Raw genomic sequence first — 25,660 nt, forward strand, 5'->3', positions numbered from 1 at the left:
GTCCTTCGGAATTTGGGTCTTACACTGAGATGAGATATGTGCCAGTACAAGATTGTGTGATCTGATAGTCCAAGTGAATCATTAATTGTTATCATCTTGAACTAAACAAATATAATTGTACACAGTTTTAATTGTAATTTAACTTCTATATGGAGAGTTGAAAGTAACAGCAAAAAATAGAACTGATTTTGAGCTTTTTGTTTGAAAATTGTCAAAATAATGTGTCTTGGCAGTTATAATATATTTGACAAAATTCAGAAACATTCTTGAGACAGACAAATATCGTTTTAAAAATGAGAATTAATTGTTAAGGCTGTTTTTGGTTGAGCTGGAGAGTCCCTTGCGGGAAGGTCCCATCTGGCCTGAATATCTAATTTGAGCCTTCATTGGGCCTTACGACTGTCCATACTTCAGCTAGGACCGACAGTCAACTTGCCCATCCGATAACACGGGTGTGACCTGGCTCGAAACTTCTGTTAGTATCTGACTTTGAACTGGGGACCTCTAGGTTACTATGTAAGCATATCCACCAAACTACGGATCACGTTTTAAAAATACTCCGGGATATCAGAATCCGATCGATCGGATAGTACATCAACCTATATTGTGCATCTTGTACGATTATTCTAGTGAATGATTATCATCTTTATCTAAATCATGTACCTGTTTTTATCTAATATCTATCACCATGAATTATTCATGTGAGCCTACATGGGAGTTCAAACGCACTGGTCGACTTTTATGACAAACTCTGTTAGGAACAGTACCAACACTCCCTCTGCATAATTTACAGCTGGTGTGTCTTCCAGTTCCAATGAAAGCTATTTCTGTTCGGAAATGTCAACTGAGTGATTACGGAGAAGAAAAAATCTGACAGCGTGTTGGAAAGTGACAGAAGCAGATCAACAGAAGGCATTCATTAGAACAAGTGTCGTCTCAGAACTCCAGACAAACTGGATGAGACAAGCAAATTTGTCCGAGTTTGTCTAGTGGTGTTTGTCAATGAAAAATGGTTGTTGTCTGGAAAGGGGGCTGGTGATGTGAGCTCGAGGGTAGTGGGTGAGTACACGCTTGTAAGGGTGGTGTGTCAGAATTAGAAGAGCTTGAAGCCAGTTATGGTTAGATTTTATGAATTTTACTAGTAAAAGAGATATCATAACTGGTATTCTATTAATACATTCCGTTGATTTAAAATTTCATGGAGAAAAGCTTATAGATAATATGATATTCAAAAGTCGATTAGATAGAATCGTCTGCTACAGGTAAATTGTTTACCACAACTTATTTAATGATTTGTTCATTGAAGTAATTTCTTGTTCTGGCAAGTGAACTATATATATCCTTCACATTTCGAAATAATTTTCATGTATTCCAATGATTCAATCCAACCATCCATATTAAATTCTTATAGATTTGAATGGTATCAGCTTCTAAAAGTTCACTTATATTGTCCAGCAATTTCAATGTGGATAGAGTGAAATTTATTTGATTATTGGATATTTCCTAATTTCTTGTATTATGGCACCAAATTTTGAATCATTGAGTAATTGGAACATTCAAATGAAAATTGTATACAATGAGAATATACATTTGTTTTTCTAAATTCTCAATTTTCAAATAATTGTTGAAAGAACAATATAATTACATTCATCAATAATAATTACAGTGACCACATTATTGAACGTTACTTTTTTCATTCATATTGACGAATAGAATTTTCAGAAAATTCCAATTTCTAATTGATAATTGATTATCATAAGTATATTTTCCAACAATGTATTTTCTAATGAGGAAGACGATAAGAAGAAAGATCATAGTATACACAAGCTCTCCCCATTGCAGTCCCTTATCCCAACACCTTCCCTACTGTTTGTCCCATCCTTCACGAAGTGAGCATCCTAATCATAACCGCTGCATGTGTGTTGGCGTGCGTGTGTGGGTCTGTGATGGTGGTAGTGGTAGCAGCGCCAGCGTTGACTGGCCTAATTAGCAGCCCGGGTCATGTACTAATCAATCAGGGTTTTGTCAGCATTCGCCATCAGCGCCGAAAGCACGTTTTGCCTTATCTGTTCTGTGCACGCTCGTCCGAGCCCGGCCAATGTTGGCTCAGACAAGCGCCAATGTCATCTTCATAATCAACGTACAGTGTACCGTGCATACCCTTCTCAGTTGCTGCTCTCTATAATCCGCCCTCAATCATAACACCAGACTACCTCAAGAGCTCGACAAGTTCCTTGGCAAATGAGCAGTTCCCTTGAACAGTGCCTTCAATGTAATATAAATCGCTGACAATAGAACTCGGTGAATTTTTACTTTTTAAATCAAATGTAAAAATGAGCAGTTTCTTTGTACATTGTCTTGATTACACACTATATATACAGAGATACTAATAAAGAACAGGCAGAACAACCCGACTTCGAGGAAAATGCATTGCTATTTGAAGTTCAACAATAGGAGTTATTCAATAACCATTACCAAGTTACTTTCAAGAATCTTGCACTGTCATTGGGGTCATACATTGATTCTATGGATTTATTTTTTTTGTACTAAATCTTCAATTTTTCCAATTCAAATGCTCTATTTGCCATGATAATACAATAGTTCATTAGTACAGAAGTTCAAATCATTTCTCTATTTTTTCCAAACCACCCGACAAAAATCATTTGATCATTCTATCTATTCTATCAATATTTCATTTTGGCAACTGAAGTCCACTTGTAGACAGTGAGAGTAATTTAATTTTCTAGTTTGGGGTTAATTGCACATTCTTGGAGAATTAGTAAATTTTTTTAATTGTTTGTTCATTTTCCATCTATATATAACTCTGTTTGCATATAATATGATCAATTTGAAAAATCAACACATGAATAAATTTCTATAATGTGAATGTAATGGATGTATTGTTTCAACAGGTGGAAGCAGGAACTATCAGACTGGGATTCTCAAGCCAGTTCCATTCAACCAAATCATGGATATGGGAATTGATGAGGTGAGAAAAACAACTTTCATCCGCTCAACAACTAACTTCCCAGTTCTAAATTCTAAATATTTCATCAGAAAAACTTATGGATTTTTCGAGTTAATTGAGTCAGTTGGTGTATTAATACTGATTTATGAACCTTGCTGACACTTGCTAATGCTGATACTCTCTTTCCATTGGTTATCGAAAAAATCATTTGATCATTCTATCTAATCAAGTAGTACAATAATATTGTGAGAATAGTTTTGAAATCTTCAAAAATGAAACGATATAGAGCTCGATATAAGCATGAAGTAGTGTAAATAATGAATTAACAAGTATGTTATTGACCTACCCAAACGCTATTACAAAAAAATCCCAGGCAGACATTTATTATACGTACCTGACTTTGAGTAGATCTAAACTAAGCTTGGATTGTTGGCCATATTTTCCACACGCTATACAACTGGAAAAAAGGCACCTCGTAGCAAGAAAATCACTTATGCTTGTTCGTTTGACTGGAAAAAGAGAAGATAAACCGCTTAATTGACTGGAGTTGAGAAAAACGTTGGACGTAGAAGGTTATTTTCGAATTTATTTTGCCAGCCTGAGGTTGCCGGGAATTGAGTTGCATACATTTTGCATGTGGAGTGTGGAGGTTGGTCCGTTCGGGTGGTTTAGTGCTCTATGGCAGGTGAAACAGCGTTCAATGCCTGAGGAGATGAATTTTGCGTAGACTGGTTGAGAGTTTCTAAGCGGAGGGGGTGGTAGCGGGGCAGCCAGTAAAAGCAAGTTACTGCCTTTTTTGAGTAGGAGATATTCTGGTTAGGCAGTCTGTACGCAAAGTCCTCCTCCTCCTTCTTCTCAACCACCCTCTCATTTTCATTCTTCACTACCACTGATGGTGGGAGGGAGGGGATTGGTGACCCCTTCACCAACTGAAGAGTTATTAGGTGGGGGGGGGCTGCAATCGATAAGGCAAACTGGCCATCATGATCAAAAAAGTGCGGGCTCACTACAGTCCTCAGGAATTACATTTTGTAATTGGCGGGAGAGGGGACTTTCCTTTTTTTTAAATTGAGAAATACTGGAACTGGCGATTGGCTAATATCGTTTGTGCTGGGTCATAGGACTGGTGTATGAATTTAATTGGTTCTAAATATCGTGTAGAATTCACAAGCTAGTCAATAGTCTATAGTTTTACATTCATTGAAACATGAGAGGCAAAAGTACCGATGAGAAAGAGGCTAAAGTAACGAGGAAAGAGAGGCAGAAGTAGCGAGGAAATTAATGTTAATCTCCAGTCGAGCTCAATATCTGAATGATTGTTTATAAATCCACATTGAATTTACTGAAACATTACAGGTGATATAAAGAGAGAGTCAATAGAGGTGGATCAGGACACTGCTTCAATTGTAGGTTATTTTGGATTGTAAGCTGGTAAATCTACCTCTATCACATTGATTTACTATTATCCAATGTGAACTAATTATTGGATATTATTGCTATTTGGAATAAGAGCTTATTTGGGATAGAATTGTGCGTGATTGATATACTGCAGTTGATGGAAATAAATAATCAATATAATCATATGTAGTTCATTGCTAATAAGTTCATTGCTTTTACCGATAAAATTGACACATATTTTTCATTTGTGTAATCATGAACTGATTTACTTATCAAGCTATTCTACTAGTTCGAGTTTTCATTTTCTGTGAATCATTGGATTTATCAAAGCTGAAAACAGAGTACAAAACGCATTTGTATCACATCCTATCTGATTTTTAATCTAACTTTTTTCAACCAATAAAAATTGGATCACGAACTTATATAGTAAAAAACACTGCTGTTATTGAAAAAGCAGGGGTTAGAGAAAAATCTGCAATATCGTATCATGGAAAATTGCTTTTATTCGAATCAGTTTATTCAAGCACGTTAGCTAAAACACAATAAATGCGTAACCTATTACTTTTTTTGCAAAATCCACTCAATTTGATTCTCACAATAGGTTTTAAACTCCAGCTACATATATGAGCTCCAGCAAGTTTTGTTTTCATATTACCCTGGATCGCAGACTACGCAGCTGGTCACATTCAATTTATATAGTGGGTTTTCTTGTAACTAGATCTAGAAATATGCAACAGTCTGACTACATTCCTCTTGTGAAAAGCATTGTATTACTTCTATTAGTGTGGAACCCCTTATCAAAATTTACCTTATATCTACTTCTAGCAGTCCCTTATTGAAGTCGCACTTACATATTTGTTATATGATTTGAGGATTAAATAATACAATAAATTTTAGGTAACAGAACCCTGTTCCATCTTAACAGAAGGTTCCTTATTTGTTGCCACATCAACCCTTGTAGGAATTGAGTTCGAAATGTAAGAATGATCGATATTAAAGTTTAAGAAGAGTTCAAGCCAGAAGTTGCTATGGAGATAAATGTGTAACCAAGTGAAATCTCAGTCATCAGGCAAATGACTCTATAGTGAGGTTCAATTTTATCTGACAGCATCGTCTGAATGTTATGCAATCAGGTTATTCATAAGGAATTCTGGCAGTTTACAGTGAATCACACCATAGAACCCCCACCAGAGGTTATGTTTATTCAACCTTCATTATTGGAAGGATAACACTGTGAGGGTTTTAACCAGAGCCGGCAAAATAATGAGTCTGAGTTGGTATTTATCGTGTATCAGATTGCTACCCACCTCTGGAAGTTTCTCAGCCGAAAAATATTAATTTTCAGTTCCTTGGGCATGAAATTCGTACCGCTGTTTGGCATCATTAAATAGAATTCGTTAAGAGAAATTAGGGAAGAGAGTGGCGTCAAGAACTCAGATATACTAAGTTGCTTAGCAACGTGAGGTAAGTGAGAGGCTGAGTTGGGGATTATGCCGACATGTAATTAGAGTTCACCTCTCAAGTTGGGTATATCCTATTCATTCATGGTGGTTTCCAACTGTCTACATCTGTATTATAACAGTCTATCTGTGAGTAGTCTCTCAAGCTCAATACAGGAGCTTCTTGTTATCAATTCGGTGATGTCTTACTACTATCAAGAATCAACACTTTCAGGATTGATCGTTTGAGAATAGAGTAATAGGCTATCCATTACCTTCTTAGCAATGACTCATTTACTGATCGTTTGAGAGTGCAGTAATATCCTAAGATCCACCTCAATATCCACTACCAAATGAAAAAATTAGGATTTCTTAATGAGAAAATTTACCACAAATTGATGAGCTATTCATTCTCAATTGACAAACAACACTTATAGTTGAAATGTTTACAAAGTTGATCATTTATAACTTAATTATAGTAGACCTTCCGTACATTAAGTCAGAATATTATCCACCGACAATGCTGACCACATTGGTCAATAGAGATAGTGGCCGAATTTGCAGCCGTTTAAAGCACACAGGAACAAACAATTGAATCGTTGGCGGTCAAACACAAACCCTGCACAGGCGGTTGACTGCGGTAAACCTAACCTAACCAAACCGCGCCTGTTATCCGTTATTAGGTAACTTTATTCGGTTTAGAGCGCGCGTACACACGATGCTATAGAATTGGTTCGGCGACCCGAAATAATGAACGCGCTCACTCGAGACGCCTTTGATAGTTGTATAGTGTGCACGGGCCTTGAATAATGAAGCGTAACTTTGTCGTCGCGTTTCCAGCCGCGCGCGCTATCTACTGACTTATTGTCTTCTCGGGGTGGTGAGGGCGGAAACGCGATAACCGAGATCTTAACCCGCAGATCGACTGTAGCGTCGATAATAGTTGCCAAGAAACCCGAACCGAGAGGAGAAGATTGTAGTCGCTGGGTATAATTGGTGGGTTGGATTGTAATGAACTTCGCGCAACTCGTGTGCAGTGTCAATGCAGGTGATCTGGAATCTAGTCTGATGCCTTGTCTGTATTCTGAGCCACTATATTGACGATATCAATCTTCAAGCAACTCTCTATAATTTCCAGTGAATTTTGATGACAACAATTTGAAACTATTGAACTGCACATTTGTTTAATCTTCTCTTGACTGCTTGATTTCATATCATATCATAATCACGGAAAAATAGGAACCATAAATAATACATACTGTTCTTTACTATTCGCTATTATCACGAAGGTGGACGGGATTTCAATACCGATTTTGCCAGGCAGGATAAAATGACAGAGGATATTAGAGATATTATTAATATGAATAATTTAGAAATTAAGGTCCACGAATATACAAGAGTAACTCGAACTTCACAGACAATTATTGATAATATCCTCACAAATATAGAAGGTTGTAATGTCAGGTTAGGTAGCTCAGATCTGTCAGATCATAACTATCAAATTTTAGATGTTAAGTTGCAGGGCCAGAATCCAAGCAGAAAAAAAACTTTTGTGAAAGAAATTCAGCAATATGAGCTAGGAAATATAAATTGTTTGAAGCAGGAACTGCTTCAAGAAAATTGGAGTGGTGTTTATAACAGTTGTAACCTAAATTACAAATATAAGCAATTCATTGATACTCTAAGATTTCACATTAGTGTATGCTGTCCAATAAAAAAAGTCAAAGTAAAAAGTAAATTAAACAAAGTAGATGAATGGATAACTGAAGATATTCTTACTCAAGAAATATTGTTAGGGAAGCTTATGAGGAATTTAAATTAGTGAGGGATGTTCCGAGTGAAGTCAAATACAAATGTCTAAAGAAAAACTATGCAAAAGAAGTGAGGAAAGCTAAGTGTAAGAAAACAGCTGAAATATTAACAACTAGTACCAATTTTAACTCTGCTGTTTGGGAGGTAATTAATAGAAATAGGAGAGCAGCTCAAAAAGATACAGTTACTAATGTCCATAGGATAATCGATGAACATGGAAATTATATGGATGATAGTATAGACATTTGTAACTTTTTCAATAGGTATTATCAACAGGTTGCATATAATCTACAAAAGTCACTGAACACTAATACTTATAATACAACTACATTAAATGCTGAGCCAATTGAAAAGGTATTTAAATTTCATCCATTATCAAGAGATGAGTTGTCAAGGATAATAAAAAATTTGAATAACAAAAAAACAGTAGGATTGGATGGGGTCTCAAGCAAAATTTTAAAAGAATGTGAAAATGAATTACTGGACCCTTTATTGCAACTCCTTAATACTTCACTAGAGCAGGGTATTTTCCCTGATGATCTGAAACAAGGAAAAATTTTGCCAATTTTCAAGAGCGGTGATTCTGAAAGAGTTGAAAATTATAGACCCATTAGTATTCTAAATGTAATAAGTAAAATTTTTGAAAGAGTAGTTTTAAATAGGCTATTGATGCACCTGGAAGAAATTAATTTCATATGTGATGAACAGCATGGGTTCCAGAAAGGGAAATCTACTAAGACTGCAATAGTATCCCTTGTTAAAAGACTAATAGATATAATAGATTCAGGTGAGAAGGCAGCCGCAATATTTCTTGATTTATCCAAAGCTTTTGATTGTGTGAACCATAGAATATTATTGGAAATACTAAAAACTGTAGGTGTGAATGGTATAGAACTAAAATGGTTTGAATCATATCTCATAGGTAGAAACCAGTGTGTTGAGCTTACCAAGGTGGATGGGAATGAAATAGTAAAAATTAAATCTCAAAAACTGGAGGTCCAGGCTGGAGTACCTCAAGGCTCAATTCTGGGTCCCTTACTGTTTCTGTTGTATGTGAACCAATTACCAAAAGAGTTAAAAGATCACAGAGCTCTGTTGTTTGCTGATGACACATCGCTTATCTTTAACAATTATTTATTAGATAGCCTAGAAATAAATGCTTTTACTGGAGTACAGTCAATTGTCCAATTCTTGAAGCAAAGGCAATTAACAATAAATAGTAAGAAATGTCAATTCCTACAATTCAAAAGTAAATATAATTCAGTAGAGGATAGAGAAATAAATGTGTTTGTAGAGGAAAATGAATTAGACCAAGAAGAGAAAGTAGCATTCTTGGGAATTTTATTGGACAGGAAATTAACATGGCATCCTTACATTGAGAGGATATGTAATAAGATATCATCTGGGGTATTTGTCCTGCGGCAGCTTGCTAGGCTGAATGATAAAAAACTACTGTTAACTGCTTACCATGGACTTATACTATCTCATATTAGGTATGCTATTTCAGTATGGGGTAATTCATCTCAACAAAATATGGACAGGGTGTTTAAGATTCAAAAGAAGGCACTCAGATGTATAGAGAAAGTGAATAGGTTAGACTCTTGTAGGCCTTTATTTAAAAAGCTTGGTCTATTAACTGTGCCATCTTTGTATGTATATGAAGTTGTAATGCATGTGAAAACGAGTGGTGTGATCCAGAATTCAGATGTTCATGAGTATAATACGCGAAACAGAGCAGATTATCATATAATGGGTCACAATAGTAGGTTATTTGAACAAAAACCAGATTATATTGGTAGGAAATTTTATAACAAGCTACCTCAAATCTTGAAAAGTAATGATGATCTGAAGATTTTCAAAAAACAAATTAAAAAATATTTAGTTGATAGAGCTTTTTATAGTGTACAAGAATTCCTTTCAAACCTAAACTAGGTTGAACTACTTAGTGTTAGAATTATTATGTAATAACATGACTTGTCTTATACTCCATGACTGGAGTCTTTTGGACGTAATCTTAAAAAAAAAAAAAAAAAAAAAGTTTTTATTTCTGATTATTTATTTCTGATTATTATTTGAGATTGAATATTTCTAAGCTTAGATTAGCATAAATTTGAATTTTTTAAGCTTCATGAATTATTTGTTATCATTCTAAGTTTTTTTCACTTCTGTCAGTGCCTTATTAACGGACTATTTCAAAATAAAACAAAAAAATCTAGTGTGGCGCACTCACACAACTTTCCTTGCCGTAATGAAAATTGATCACCTGACGCTAGTGTTCCCGCGCATCTCAAGTCTACTATTCAAAGATTTGAGCCAGCTGGTGACAGGCAATAACGCTGGAGACATACATGAGGTCTGCTATCTCTTTATAGTGAATGATTTAATAGAATCAACAATAATTTGCAATTGAATATTCACATTTTCTCGAATTTAAAGCTTATTTTCAATTTTAGGTGAAAATATGTCTGAACATTAATTGTAGAGATTTTCATGCTTGATCTACTCCACTTTTTTCTGTTTGAATTGTATCTAAAGCCTGATAATTGGGAATCTAAAATCGAACTTTGCATTGATGGGGCGGAGCTCCTGAAATTTTTACAGATATTAGACTTGTGGCAGTTGATAGAGCTTATCGATGATTATTCTAGGTATGAATTTGATCAAAATCGTTGGAGCCGTTTCCGAGAAAATCACGAAAAACCCTGTTTTTGACAACATTTTCGCTATTTTAGCCGCCATTTTGAATTGCATCAGATCGAAATTGTTCGTGTCGGATACTTATATCGTAAGGACCTTAAGTTCCAAATTTCAATACATTCCGTTAATTGGGAGATGAGATATCGTGTACACAGACGCACATACACACACACACACACACACACACACACACACACACACACACACACACACACACACACACACACCACACACACACATAGACCAATACCCAAAAACCACTTTTTTGGACTTAGGGGACCTTGAAACGTATAGAAATTTAGAAATTGGGGTACCTTAATTTTTTTCAGAAAGCAATACTTTCCTTACCTATGGTAATAGGGCAAGGAAAGTAAAAATTGACCTACAATATTTACAAAAACATTATACAAATTTGCATAGTGTGATTCCAAATAGAAATGACTCATTCGCCAACCCATTCAGATTATAGTTGATGTGAATATATCCACCATGAAAGTGTATCATCCTTGAGAGACTCCACAAAGGTCCATTGCAGTAAGAAGATTAGGATGTGACGCTAAATTAGACAAGCGGGCTCAACGAGGTTGCAAATGCCCGGGGTGTGTTGTGGTGGAGGGGGGAAAGCCCAGCTACTGTTTATGTTGACACTGACACCCACGTGTTTTGGTATCTGTGGTATGTCCATGTGTGAGAGTGTGTATGATTCCTGTCCTCCTCTCTTCATCCACTTGCTCTACTGGATTTCACAACATTATCATCATCTCTCTTCACTTTTCCACCTTTGCACTTCCCTCAACTTCTTTTTTCTGAGTTCATTTTTCCATTTACTTATATCTGTAAGTTTTACTATACTATTTATTACCTTTGAAAAGTATTGTATCAAACCTCTTCATATCAATCTATCTTCTCATATTCTATGCATTCAATAATACATCTTCTTCTAGCTCTGATCATTTTAATATGCTTCACTGATGTTTTGTCTTTTTTTCTTTTACTTTTCTTCCCCATTTCTACTCATATCATCAATACAAACTTTCATCCTACTTCAACTATTAATCTGTCTACTTCTTATTCTCTTCCCGTCCCCAATCATTTCACGCCCTTTCACCTATTTCTTTGCATATTTTCCTCTTCCCCTTTCCTCTTTCCATTTCTTATCTATTCCTCTTCTGAACTCTGCCACTTCAATTTCCTCTCATCCACAAATACCACCATTCCCCACCTATCCCACAAATACAAACCTATAAACCTGTAATAGAATATATTGTATATATATATATATATATATAATTATTAAATAAACTGATGTTATTTTAGTTATCCACTGCATACTGCTGTATACTATTGAAAGTTGATTACCCTGATCTACTTTCAGCCTACTCCATTTTAATAATTAATGATTTGACCTTACTTACTCATATAATTATTTTACTTCATTAATTTTCTGTTTTTTTTTCTCTTAAATCTTCGTATTAATTAAAACTTTTACAATATTTTCATTTTTTAAATAAATCCTCAGTTTAATTAATGAAATCAACGTTCTGGTAGAGAGTTAGTGGGAAGGATACTTCGAATATTATTTCCGAAGAATGGACATTGATATGTCCAAAGCTCCGCCGATTTATGTTGATGCATAACAATATTATATATTTTATCTATAGTTATTCAAATTGCTTTTCTTCATATCATATACAGCTCAATAATTATTTTTTTAATTTATATTTTGTGAATTCATCTATAATTTTGCTGTATTGTAAGCTATTGTATATAAGTGTTTAAGCCAGTATATATATTGTAATCTACATAAATAAAGTACTCAATCAATCACTTCCTCTTTCTCTGCTGTTCCTCCCAAATCGAACTTTCACACAATCTTCTCTATTCTCATCAATTCCTTAAAGAGACAGTTAGTTTCAGTGTGTTAGTAACAGTGAACATTGACTTTAGTCCGCAGATAGCTTAACCTACAGATTAGTTAGTGACAGTGTCTCATCACTGATCTATTTTGTATTTTAACTATCTCATTGATTTATGCACGTCTATTATTGATGATTGTGAGGAGAAAAATCTAACTAATTCTCTTTCGAATCTTTCAGATTGGTCACAATCCCAACTCCAATATCCGTCCCACAAGTTAGGCTTATCTTGCTGAGCACATCTGCAGCCCTTTATAAAAAAATGAGTGAATGGGGTTAATTCACGTTCCACCAAACATTTTCCTGTACACAGAATACTCAATACACACTGTGGATTGAGACATTGATACTTTTGTATTAGAAATACAAATTCTTGAATGAAAATTGAATTGTTTCAGGAGTGATGCTTTGCGGGGGAGCCCGTGATGGCACACCTCACCTCAACCGCCTCGACCGTCTTCCTCCTCCTCCTTCTCCACCATATCGCCTCACTTCGCCTCAACTATGCTCATGCCTTCCTACATGGTAAGTCACAATCAACATTGATTTTTTCTATCAAAATATTTGCTTATGCCTTCTCACATGGTAAGTCACAATCAACATTGATTTTTCTATAAAGATTTTTCCTATCAAAATATTTGCTTATGCCTTCTCACATGGTAAGTCACAATCAACATTGATTTTTCTATAAAGATTTTTCCTATCAAAATATTTGCTTATGCCTTCTCACATGGTAAGTCACAATCAACATTGATCTTTCTATTAAGATATTTGCATTGTGTTCTCAAGGAAACCGTATCCAATTTATAAAGTTCGAAGTACCCTACATCCTACTTGTACAGTATTCTTCGGTCCTTCCAGAGGTCCTGTGTCCAAGAAGTCGTCATAATAGGAGGGTATTTGATAGCCTTTGAACACATTCCACCACGATCTATGTTGAGATTCAACCAATTTATTCACAAACTTCTTGTGATTCGTTTTCATTGAAGATTGAGAAGGGATATACAAGTAGTAAGTAGTCTTGTCACTATACATTGTATTCCTGATATCCATTGGTTCTTGGTTCAATTTATGTTGTGGTACTGATTATAAATATATTGTTTGGATACATGAGAGAAGTCTAGAACCAGTTTTTTCATGCAAAATTTTCTTGTGCCAAATATTCGGTGGCCCAAAAAACAAGTATTTTCGGCCCATTCCAGTTTTCAGCTATTTGAAGCTTGATGCCAGCTCATGAACAAGAAATTCAAGACTAGACCAGTTGGAGAATTGTAGACTTTGAATTCCTATATTGGAATTCCCATATTTTTTATAGAAACTATTGCAAATGATGAGTAGAATCTAGAATTGGAACAAGAGCATTGTGCAAGTCACAGTCACTTTATTTGTTATAAATTCTACGGCATACATTTTTTCATGAGTGGATCATTTAATAAACATTTACTTTATTATGTAATAAAAAAGAATTGATTCTTATGAAGCATGCTTGTTCAATTTTCTCATGTAATTAGTATTTGAAAAGCATGGATCTTAGACTGTTCAAACAACACTCTCCACACTTCAAAAGTGAATGTAGAGTGATGAAGATGATCCTTTTCTATAAATATCGAACTCTAATCTGTTTTTGCTAGCTATAGAATCTCATCGCAACATATCAAGTCCCATAAGTGGGCAAATTGAATAGCGTTGTTGGAATTGTGTTAGAGTGTCACCTATACATTTATTGACTCTGTTCCTTGCTACAATATCCTGCGTAACGCAACCGTTGGGCCTTGCGTAACGCAACCGTTGGGCCTCCAACATTTTTCTTTGGGGAAATGCACGGCAACTAGAGACAGCGCTCATATGTCACAAGTCAAATTTGCACAGTGTATCTCGTGTGTGTGTAGTGTGCAAGCGAGCTGAAAGCAGAAAAATGTAATCCGGAAGGTTTTCCAGCAGGCAATTCGAAGGAGGTCATGAAAAATTTAACATTTGACTAGGTGTTTATATGACAAGGTAATGGAATCTATTTGGAGCGGACGGGGATTTTATTGTCACCCGCGGACCGACTACTGTGGCACTGAGGCCGAGTTGGAGACGGAGGTGGATGCATTATTCAGAGTGAGCCAGTCCGGTCCAGTCGCGCTACTCAAATATGTAAATTGCAAACAGACCTGCTCTGCCTCTTGGACGGTCGGTGGGGAGAGGAAACTCGGTCCAAACTGAAACAGACGACAGGACCTTCCACTCCTCTTCCTACTCCTCCTCTTACTACTTTTCTTCCCCATCACACTTCAACACCCCCTTCTATCAATGTTTCTCCTCCTCATTCATCCTCCTCATCCCATATTCTCCTCTCTACTTTCTTTCCCCTAAATACTCCTCTCTCTTTATCCAACACTTTCACTTTCTCCTACTGCGCTTCCTTATACTCTTCTTCCTCCTCCTCTTCCTCCTCACCTTCCTCCTCCTCCTCCTCATCCCCATTCTTCTCCTCTTCCTCCTCCAACTCCTCCTCAATCTTCTAACCCTGCTCCTTCTTCTCGTCTTTCTTCTCCTAACTTCCACAACTTCACAATCCACTCCCATCTCTATCCTTCTCACTGTCACCTCTTCTTCAACACCTTTCTTTTCTACTGCTCCTCTTCCTCTAACCTTCTTCTCCTCCTCCTCCTCCTCCTCCTCCTCCTCCTTCTCCTCCACCACCACAATCTCACCTCCTCTACTTCTCCACTAACATCTTCTCTAGCTTCTGTCTTCTTCTGCCATTTCTTTCTCCTACACCTTCCTCAACACCTTCTTATCCTTCACCTCTTCTTTGTCATTCTCCATCTTTCTCTTCTCCTGTAACTATCTTTACCAGTACCTTTCCTGTATCCTTCCTCCCACACTTATCCTTCTCTATCTTCTTCACCTCATCACCTCTGTTCTATCACCTTTTCCTTCTTCTCCTTCTTCCCTTTCTCCTCCTTCTTCTCTTTTTCCTCCTCCTTCCCCTTCGCCTTCTACCCTTCCTCATCCTCCTTTCCCTTTACTTCTACCCTTTCTCCTCCTCCTCCCCCTTACCGGCTCCTTCTCCATGAGCTCCTCCTTCTCCTTTTGCCCCTCCCCCTCATCATCTTCCTCCCATCTATCCAAGACTCACCGGTCTCGAGCCAATTCTCATGCTCCAGTCCCCGAACACATCTGCAAATTTCCTCCCCAGTTCTTCTCTCTTCTCCCCTGGCAGGTAAACACAGTTTTCTTGGTCGCCATTTCCAGAAAGAAACGAAACTGGGCGTTAGAATTGTTAATGAGCCACATCATCGACTTGATGTTTGTCGCCGCCGCTTCATGGCACTTCTGCTCTCTGCTCTGCCAACTGCTACTGTTTCTGATGGCTGAATGAATATTTGAGTCATTTCTGATAGGGTATTTCCGCGCCACCTTCCATTACACCTTCACTCCCGGAACAGAGCAATGTATTCAATATTGCCTGGGTTGAAATAGAGTGTTTCCTGGAATAGGATCAAGAAGACTTTCTATGTTTTTTGAATGAACAGTTGACAAAGTTACATATCATTTCACAATAGTATCATTCTTATTAGTGTACTATAACCTCGGTCATTATATTGTTTTCTCCTACTTGTTCCAATGTATTAATCTGACACTACCTGTGAAAAAATAACAACAATGGATTAATCCGGTGTCAGATCGAATGAATTGGCCAAAAAGAGACTCATTTGATGACCTGTCGACCATATTTGTGTATTTTCTAGACCTAAAGGATCTTTTAATTCATCATATGGAACATTATAGAATTGTTTTTGCTAATATGATTCCATGTCATCATTGGTAACTTTAATTTAAAAAGAGGAGATTTGCCATGCTTATTTGCTCACATCAAATCTCGGAAATATTTATTTTTCCCTGCATGTGGATAATGTGCTTGGATTTATATCTCACGTATTAATTTATAACCTGTAGCTTCCTTGTAGAATGTTTAGAAAGGAAATTTTGTGCAAGAGTGAGTCAGGATTGACTTGAATGATGATGATATTAATTCCATCAAACTAAGTTATGATTCAGTAGCTTCCAAGCTGTATAAACACAACTCAAACTCAAACAGCTTTGATCGAATAATGTGATGTATAAGCTTCCAGGAATAGGTTACTTATTAGTGGATTATTAAGTTGAATTCTTGGAATTTCGCAAGTAGTAACAAAATTAGCAGTCCTTTGTCAATGCTTATCAATGAGTAGCATGCCCATGATGCAATTATGGTGCACTTATTGAGGTTACACTGAACTCCAGAATGAGAATCCATAAAACACAACTAACAACCAACGGCTATATTCATGGTCATCCTTCCGTATTCAAAGCCAGAACAGCGAACGTAAATTCATCATAGATTATACTCATTTGTTTACCTCCTGTGTATGTTAATTTGAATAGAGTATGCTATGGAAATTTCAATCAATGGACTGATAGAGATGAACAGTATTGTATTGTGAAGAAATTCATCATGAATCGTGACTGAGTGTGAGAGTAAGCCATCACTGAATAACAAATAGTTTGGCAGTCGATATGAGAATTAATTTACATTCATTTCACTCATGAAACATACGCTTCCAAAATTCCAGTTTGGTTGTTAGTTTACATATTAATTAAAACCGCAATGGATTAGTCATTCATGATTCAACTATGTTTGGTTTTGAAATTATTCGAATCACCAATATCATCACATTGTTTTCTGATTTCGTAGTGTCATCCTGTGACACTCACTCACTATTCTAATCAAATCCATACTTATTATTTTAGAATCTGATTTGATATTTTCTACTGATATTGGCAATCGTATAAATAATCCAAAATCCAGTGATCCGTAGACTTTGAGTATCTACGGATTATCAATTGAGTTTTAGTTACAACTAGCACGTTTGTAACGTACTAAATCTCTAGACAAGTCAAAAACACGTATTTGGACAGAATAATACATTTTTTCCACCTTATCCGAATCATTTAGTTTTTGACTTCCTTATAACTCAATAGAGTGTATAATTATTATTGATGATTCTTTATCACTTATCTGTGATCCATATTCACTTTTATCTTTGTACGTATCTTGGAACTTGTATGTGTGTGTGTGAAATCAATGAATTTCAATTGGAATGTAACATCAATATTATTGAAAATTATTCCTTGCTTGATCCACAGCCTGAATAAGAATTGGTTAGAATTAACTACTTGGAAAATATAATAAGAATCCTACTGATTTCGATTAAGCAATTACTGTACTGCGTTGATTAGAAATCAACAATATTTTCATTTTCGCAATCTCATATTATCAAGTACAACTCTCAGCATAAGAGAATTTTATTTACCAATTATCAATGTAAATTTTCATAGAGATTGATTCTATCTCATTCAGTAATCTCATTATTAATTCACCAATTCAACTTTATAGTGTGATAAAAAGAATAATTTGAAATAGAAATTGATAACTTCCATTGTCATGATCTTATATCAAGTTCGATACATCGAGCATACGAATATTTTCTACCCTATCCTACGAGTGTTACCTTAGCTATAGGAATATTACAAAGTGTATCTTCATCAAGTGTTATTCATCATTAGAAAATCTTTCAAATAATGAATATTCCAGACTTCTTAACATTATACACACTACAAGTCTTGAAGGATATTTTTAGGGTGAGAAGATCGTTGGAGAATATTTTTATGTATTTGGTCGATCGCTGGATAGGAGGGGAGCGCTGTATTCCCGTCTCCGAATACTTTCCTCGCCAAAACGACGGGGTGAGCTGTAATGAAGCCCCCCTCCCACACCCAACCAAGCGGATTGGAAATCGATGCTCTTCGTGAGGACGAGGACTTGTGGAATCCACCCAGCAACATTTGTTCGCGTTTATTGAACTGTGATTGACTATTTCCCTCTCTTACTTTTGCATCTGGCTGTTCTTTGGAATTTTCATGTACTGAGCAGACAGAAAATCAGATGCCAGCAAAGAATCAGACGTACTCTTATTCTATATATATGAATACTCTTATTCCCATATTCTATTCTTTCCCAGTTCCTTTTCTTTCTAAGGTTACGTCTTTCTTAGGCATGGTCTGGGAGGTTGTATTTCAGAATAAGTAAGAACTGAATCATTTCTAAATGTTGAACAAATCTTCTTCCATGATAAAATTATTCAAATTTGCGGTCACTGGATTTTTGTTCAGAACTTATACAGTATTGTTGTTCATCCCTTAGTATCATAACTTTCTTGAGATTCATACTATTATGGACCACTTGCAAACATCAGTTGAAGTTCATCCGTTAATTGAAGGATTTAATTAATTCTTGAATTTGGTTGGTAATCATGAAGGGCTCCTCAGGTTTCTCTTCGGATTTGAAAATGGAAGTAACTTCTCTAGTTGTTGATAAAATGGTGAAAATTCAATTCATCTGTGATGCAGATAGAAAACAATACCGGTAACAAATTGTAAAAAAATCGATAACAGAGTGTGAAAAGATGAAATAAGAATAGATTTATTCAAAAACTAATGCGTTCTCAGGAAATCATGAACACGCTTCGTTTTTTTATTCCGTACTTATTCTGATAGTTGAGCCAGTTACACAAACATCGATTTTTGCTCGTACGATTTTTTGCCGTGATGAATTCCAGCAGATTTAATGGAACTTGACAAACATCATCTTTTCAATCTAACAGAATTCATAAGGACGGCAAAAAATCATTCGTACAAAAATCGATGTGTGTGTAGATAGCCTTATTATCATGAATTTATGACAGATAGTAAGCATCTGGTAGATAGTACGCATATAACTACAGTTTCTTCATTTTCAATCCTATTCTTAATCACTGACTGATAATCATAATAAATTTCTCCCCAAACTCTTTCTATACATTTCTATAACTGATAGTTTCTCAGCAACTCCATAGTCTCGTTTGTTTACTTCAAATCACATTTTCTTAGTCCGGAAAAACTTAGATATTAACTTCAAATTATAGATTCACTCAACACTACATTCCACATTTCACATGTCGAAATCTCAGCGACAATTGGATCAATTTTGCAAAAGCCAGCTCTATTCTATTCATCCTCATCGCACTCCTGTTTCCTCTGCAGTGTAGTCTACTTCCTTCTCTATCCTAATTAACATCTGCTTTGAGTTGAACGGCTCTGTCTGATAATAATTGGCAACCTTTGACACACCTATTGGCACCCACATATGTGTCTAATATGTAACACCTCAGCAACCAAAGTTGCTGTCGTTGCACTTGGAACTTAGCAACGAAAATCGTTTGACAAAGTTGGACTTGATAAGCACCTTAATTACAACACTAATCGAAGTCGAATTAAGATCGTGTTTGCAGGCGGTTAATGACAGAACATCGACTCTGTGAGTGAGCAGTGAGCGCCAGCTTTTCAAGAGCGACACATTTTGTGGCAAAACAGCAATTTTCATTAATTAATACATACTACAAGCCTGTTCCCAATTCTGGTTTCAGTTTGTTTACATTTTGAGCACGCGCGAAGTTGACAAAACGCAATTGAAAATTTATACAGTGCACTTGGTCAACGGGGCTGGGTTCACAATTGCAAACGCAATGAGGACCAAGCGATTAGTTTAGATTAATGAACACACATTCCCATACACATGTATTTGGAAGTAATATGTGTATTGTATATTTTGTACGCCCCCACATGTGTACGTGTGTGTGTGTGTTTAAGCAGTAGAAAATGGAAGTTTACATTTGGCCGCATGTATTGCTGTGGGAGGAAAAGCAAACCAGTTGAAGAGTAGCACAATACATGGTGGACTGATTGGTTGCCCCTCAATTTGGACACGTTAATTAAACAGGCCGTTTGATAATACTGAACTGGCCATTCCACTGTGTGCCCCTGTGCCCTTGGACCCCCTTTCAATTACTGCTCTATCTACGGGACAAAGCCGCCCAATATTGTGTTCCCCCTCGCACCCCTGGGGAGTCGCCCATGGTCCCCCATGGAATTTCAGCTACTACCCGATCGTGAATAGTATCCAAATACCTTGCAGCAATATTCAAAAAGCGTTTGAAGAGAATAATTGATAGTTGTCAATTTAGGTCCGTGCAATATTGTCAATTGGAATTCTATGTTAGCTGTGCATATTTCATGCCGTTGTTGATAGTTTGAGATTGAGTTGGCTGACGTTCACACAATATGTGCCTTTGTGCGCTGGAATTTCATGAATGTGTGTATTATTCAATTACAGGCAGCTGCCAGGCTCCCCTTGGCATGGAGTCGGGACGGATTCCAGATGAAGACATATCTGCTAGCTCGGCTTTCGACAGTGGCAACGTCGGGCCCAGACATGCAAGGTAATAATATTTAAACATTTATTTCTATCTATCATTCACATTAATAATCTTGAAATCAAGTAATATATGTTATTGGTATGTTGAAGATATCCTTATCATCTGGCATCATTTTATAGTTAGGTTATTGCATTATTGGTATTCATTTTGGACCTGCAAGATTATGATCTTAGTAAAATGTATGAAGACTTTAAAGTTGAGATTAATGTGGACATTATAATAGAAATTCAATGATATAAAAAACCCTATCGAATACACTTTAAAAATAAAGCACTATAGCATATTGGCGCATATTTTTCTCAACAAATGAAATAGAGATGAGTATTCATCACTCAAATTTAGTTTGTAGTTTCTTTCCAAATGAACTCCTTATCAGAAAGTCTTCACAGATTCATTAATAAACCCAACCAATGGATTTCAATGGCTCCGCTATCTAGCATGAGACTCACATAATATGAAAGGAGTTTTAGCCATGTTACACAAAGCAGATGAATACAATCAGAATCCTGCATCTAGGAAGTGGGAATACAAATGTTCTGCCAACTTCAATTCCCTAATAATAAGCAGTCAAAAACTTCGACGAAGAAAAGGCGGAGAATCGTTAGGAAGGAACTCGGAGAAGTTTATAAGAAGGGAAAGGAATGTTGTTTAATAGGAAATTTGAAAGGTGGTGTGTTAAGAAATGCTGGGGACAATACGTGTAAGGGTACACACACACATGCAGCCCTATGCCATATTTACAGGTCTTTTGTGTGTTGTGAGTGTGTGAAACGAGCCTGAGAAGCTTGATGGAGGCTCGTTCCACGCCAGATAATAGGTACGTTATTGAGAGCAGGCCATTCATACTTGATCGCAAGGCCCTTCCTACTTGCTGTAGGCCTACTGTACACTGCCCTAAGCGAACTTTCCTTGAGCCGTAGGTTTTCCTTTGTTCCCCTCCCTCCACCCTCCTTCACTTTCTTTTGCTCTCTCTTCTATTGCGCACTTTGGATAACCTGCTAAGTTGTTGAAAACCTTTCTCAACTTCCACTGGAAAACCTGCAGGATTAAGATCGTCTTATTGCTTTTAATCATCAACAATGCCAGGGATAATCGTTTGATAGTGTGCTCATCCTCTGTGCTTCACATCATTGTTAAAAATGTTTGAATTGATTAGTATTGAAATAGACGGAATATTGATTGCCAGCAGACAAATTGAAGATAATAAATTCAGTAAGAATAAACCCATGTCGAGCATCTTGAATGATTTGAAACCTCTCTTGGTATACAATTCATGTACATGAGAAGAAGAAATCTTTTCCACCGTCTTGAACCCCAAAACTTACCAAGAAAATGTCCTGTCCGATAAATTAATCAACCTTTTGCTCCTAAACATATGGTATTGACCACAGAGCCACGTAGAGTGGAATAAAATTTGTGCTTTCCATCCTATCGATCTTGTTTCAGATTAAGTTTGCAATAGACATCATTCTTTGTCTAATCGCATTTCAAAAGTGGAATCTAGATAACAGGTTTTTTAGAGGAATATGAGAATACAACTAGAGTATAATTTGAACATTTAGTAAGTATCCGAGATTAATTACTACTCAAGATAAAAACCCCAAGTAGAACTTCAGTATTCAACATCAAAACTTTACGTATCATTGATGTTAGTTAAATTATTGGAGATCAAGAAGCGAATATTCCATGAATATAACAGTCCATTATTATTGTATTGATCAAGAAGTTGTGAACATCAAAACGCAGCGTCAAAATCAGCATGACTATCAATTTCCTTGTTCAGAGCTCCATTATACGGTATTACAAATGATATCATAATGTTGAGAAGTTGGAATTGGAATTCAAGGCAGAGGGGTCCGGATAATTTGAAGTCATTCCTCCATTATTGGGTATCATTGATAATATAATAATATCGCAAAGTTCTGTAAAGTTCAAATTGACATGCAAGACGTATGGCTCCAGTGGAAGTCGAAGATGGTTGATTTGAAGTCGAAGACGGTAGTTTTGAAGTCAACGTCGGTTGATTTGAAGTCTTGAGATGCGCGTCGTTGATCAGCATCCAATTGAGAGCGGCGTCTTATCAGCTGAAGGATGCTGCAGCATCGGAAAATCAAGTTGGAAAACAGGTCAAGAGTCACGTCAATCAGTTAACTCGGCAAGGCTTGCGAGGCTGCCTGCTTGAGTAGTCGCAGCAAACAGCCAGCCACTCCCGCTAATTAGGTTTAAGCGAGTGAGAGGCGAGCGAAAGGAGAGCGAATCAAAGTTCCCGATCATCAAGTGTTCTCATGCTTCCTCTCCGTGTAGAAGGAAATCGGTGGATGAATTCTTGGAGTGGAAGAAACTCTTTTCATAGAAGACGTGTAGAAGAACTGGTAGACATGTAGATCACCAAAGTATTGAAAGAGGAAAGAGTGGTGAGATTTTTATGATGAATCTAGAATTTAGAGAATAAGCTGGAATTTCTGTGAGTATGTGAGTATGTATTTGAATTGAGAGTAGAGAGGAACAGGTTTTGATTTGAATTTTAATTCTAGAATTCGGAGATGAAGTGAGGAATTACTGTAAGAGATTTGAAATTTACATAACCACTTATAACTCATCTACTTAAAAAACATTGAATCTACTCAATAGCAGTCTTCAATTTTTGAATATCTATCTTTTTGATGCTTGAAGTTTAAAGCACCGAATGGAGAATTGTATTTGTTTGAAAAGGAAAGGGAAGGAGGAACTTCAACTTATAGAAAATTCGAAGACAAGGTTTGATGTTTTGTCTTCTCTACCGCTTCTTTAATCAATATTACTCGTGAAAAGAGGAATAGAAGTTTAGTATTATTCTTGAATGCTAGTATTATTCTGGAAATTATTTCTATTTTCACAAACTTCGTTCAAGGTTTTTTGTTTTCCTTCCAATTCACAAGACATGTAGTTATGAAAATTGTGAATGTGAATTTAAAAGGAGATTGCTACTTTCAAGACTGATCTAGTCAGATAGATTGATTGATCTGAAAGTGCAGTGAATGAATTATTCAAGAATCCTACAACTAACTCCTACAAAATCCAATTATTCGATACAGCAGATGCGATAGAAGCCTGCAAGTTGAATTCCTTCATACAATTAAGTCATTAGAAATATTTTGGCTGATTCAGAATCCAAAATTAAATACTTTCTACTATTCAAAACATCAAACTGAAGTTGTTGTATAACGCCATTGGGAAGCATTTTCAAAGAAAAATACTATTATTGAGAAAAGCCCTTGAATAACCCTCACTTTGAATATGTTTTGAATAACTTTCTCATATCGATCACAACCTTCCTCACTCATCATATCATCTCTCCGCCGTCATTTCCCTGTTTTCTGAGCTTTCCCCATCTTCCCGACTCCCCTTGTAATTCAACCTATCGTTGTGGTAGCAAAGAATCGAAATTCAAAATTTCCTCCCCTAATCGAAATATCACTTTCATCCCTCTAGTGCCCATTAGGCCATCCCCCTCAATGAACGGGGGCCTCATTAGTTTTTTGTTCCTTCCTAATTAAATTCAGAGCGATAGACTGTAATCATCATTAAGGACGTCTGATATCACAGCAACATGATAATGATATCAGAATTATTTATTATTCGACCACTTGGATGATGTGATTTTCTATTCATAATCAACGTTTTTGATGTGAGTAATTCCAAGTGACTACCTCCATCAGTCCAACTCGCAACTGTAAATAGTGATGAGAATACTTGGAAAAGCTGTTACCACTATGTAATGGGAAGTGAGTTGCAGGGTCTTACCAGCTTTGTGGCGTTTTCCGGGAGAAATGAGGGGATTTTCCTCCTGAGAGGTTTTTTAATCCAGAGCCTTAATTCAATGATTATTTCCTTTTCAACCAGAGTTCTTTCTTGAAAGAAATGTTCACAGCCATTTTGAATATCCATTCCCAACATTGATTTTAACAGTTATTTTACTCCCTTCAAAGTAGATATAACCTCTTCTTGGAATATTAAAACTAAAATGGACATTTCGGAATAATGCTCATTCCGGTGATGCTTTCGAAAAATATTTTTTCCGACTGCATGAATATTGAAGAGGAGTTAATCTATTTTCTGTGGATCTTCCTGGAATAGAATCTTATCTATTTAGTGAGTGGAAGAAGATTCAATATCATTTCACTTCTTTCACATTTACAATTATTCTATTTTTCCTTGATGATCTAGCGTATAGATTAGAAGTTTCTAGTCAAGTGGAAGGTTAAATCTAGAGCAAAAGTTTCGTATCATGACTAACCCCTGGGTATTAATTGGAGCCGTATCATCTCACTCATTTCTGACAAGAAATGAGATTTGGTTCCTGTCTGGCATCTAGCAAAACATGAAAAAATCAACGAGAAGGAAAAACAAGAAGACAATGGTATCAAGATAGAAAATCTCCTACGTTTTGGGAAATGGATTTCTTTTATAGCGAAGAATATCTCTTTCATGAGATATGAATTGCCTGCCCCACTCACTGTCTCCCCATGCTTCTCTTCCGACCTCTCCTCACTTCATCTTGTGCTCGAGAAAAGAGAAAAGAAAGAGAATTGAGAGAAATTCTTTCTACAAATGATGAGTGGAAGAGTGTGAGAAAACTTGGCACTCGAGAAGCGGTTGGAGTTGTAATAGATTTCCGGACTTTTATTCCCTTTCGATGCGGATGCAACAATAACTTTAGCTGTTAGGAACAATAGCATAGTAAAATAGTAAAATCTATCCATGAAATTTATAGAAATATGGAAAAAGAGTAGAATATCATAGTCAAATGAGAATAGACTAAATTGGTATCTATGAGATCAATCTTTGATGCCAATCATTCTGAAATGATAATAAATCGGACTTCTTCTGGCTATCCATTACCGAATGCTGGCAATAATAACTTGTCATTGAATACTATGTACTCAACTCTTTGTATATAGGGCATATCCCTGATTACAAATAAATCCTGTTCTATTCTACTGTATTCTATAACTTTGTTGACAGCCGCTCTAAAAAGTTCCGGGGTGGACACTGCAAACCATGTTCTCAAAATAAATCGGACACTTCTGCGAAAAAATCTCATTA

General features: G+C 36.3%; 1 protein-coding gene across 1 annotated transcript in view; it reads left to right on the top strand.

Annotated features, from left to right (window-relative positions):
* The window catches only part of LOC111054104 (discoidin domain-containing receptor 2), a 150,806-nt gene that overhangs the window by 40,500 nt on the left and 84,646 nt on the right, over positions 1 to 25,660 (top strand). The window contains exons 2-4 of the mRNA XM_039431380.1: positions 2,913 to 2,989; positions 12,629 to 12,755; positions 20,473 to 20,578. Coding sequence (XP_039287314.1) covers positions 12,656 to 12,755; positions 20,473 to 20,578 — 206 coding nt within the window. The 5' untranslated portion in view covers positions 2,913 to 2,989; positions 12,629 to 12,655. The remainder of the gene's footprint in view (positions 1 to 2,912; positions 2,990 to 12,628; positions 12,756 to 20,472; positions 20,579 to 25,660) is intronic.

This window comes from Nilaparvata lugens, chromosome 6 (assembly GCF_014356525.2).
Source record: "Nilaparvata lugens isolate BPH chromosome 6, ASM1435652v1, whole genome shotgun sequence".
In the NCBI taxonomy this organism is placed as follows: domain Eukaryota; kingdom Metazoa; phylum Arthropoda; class Insecta; order Hemiptera; family Delphacidae; genus Nilaparvata; species Nilaparvata lugens.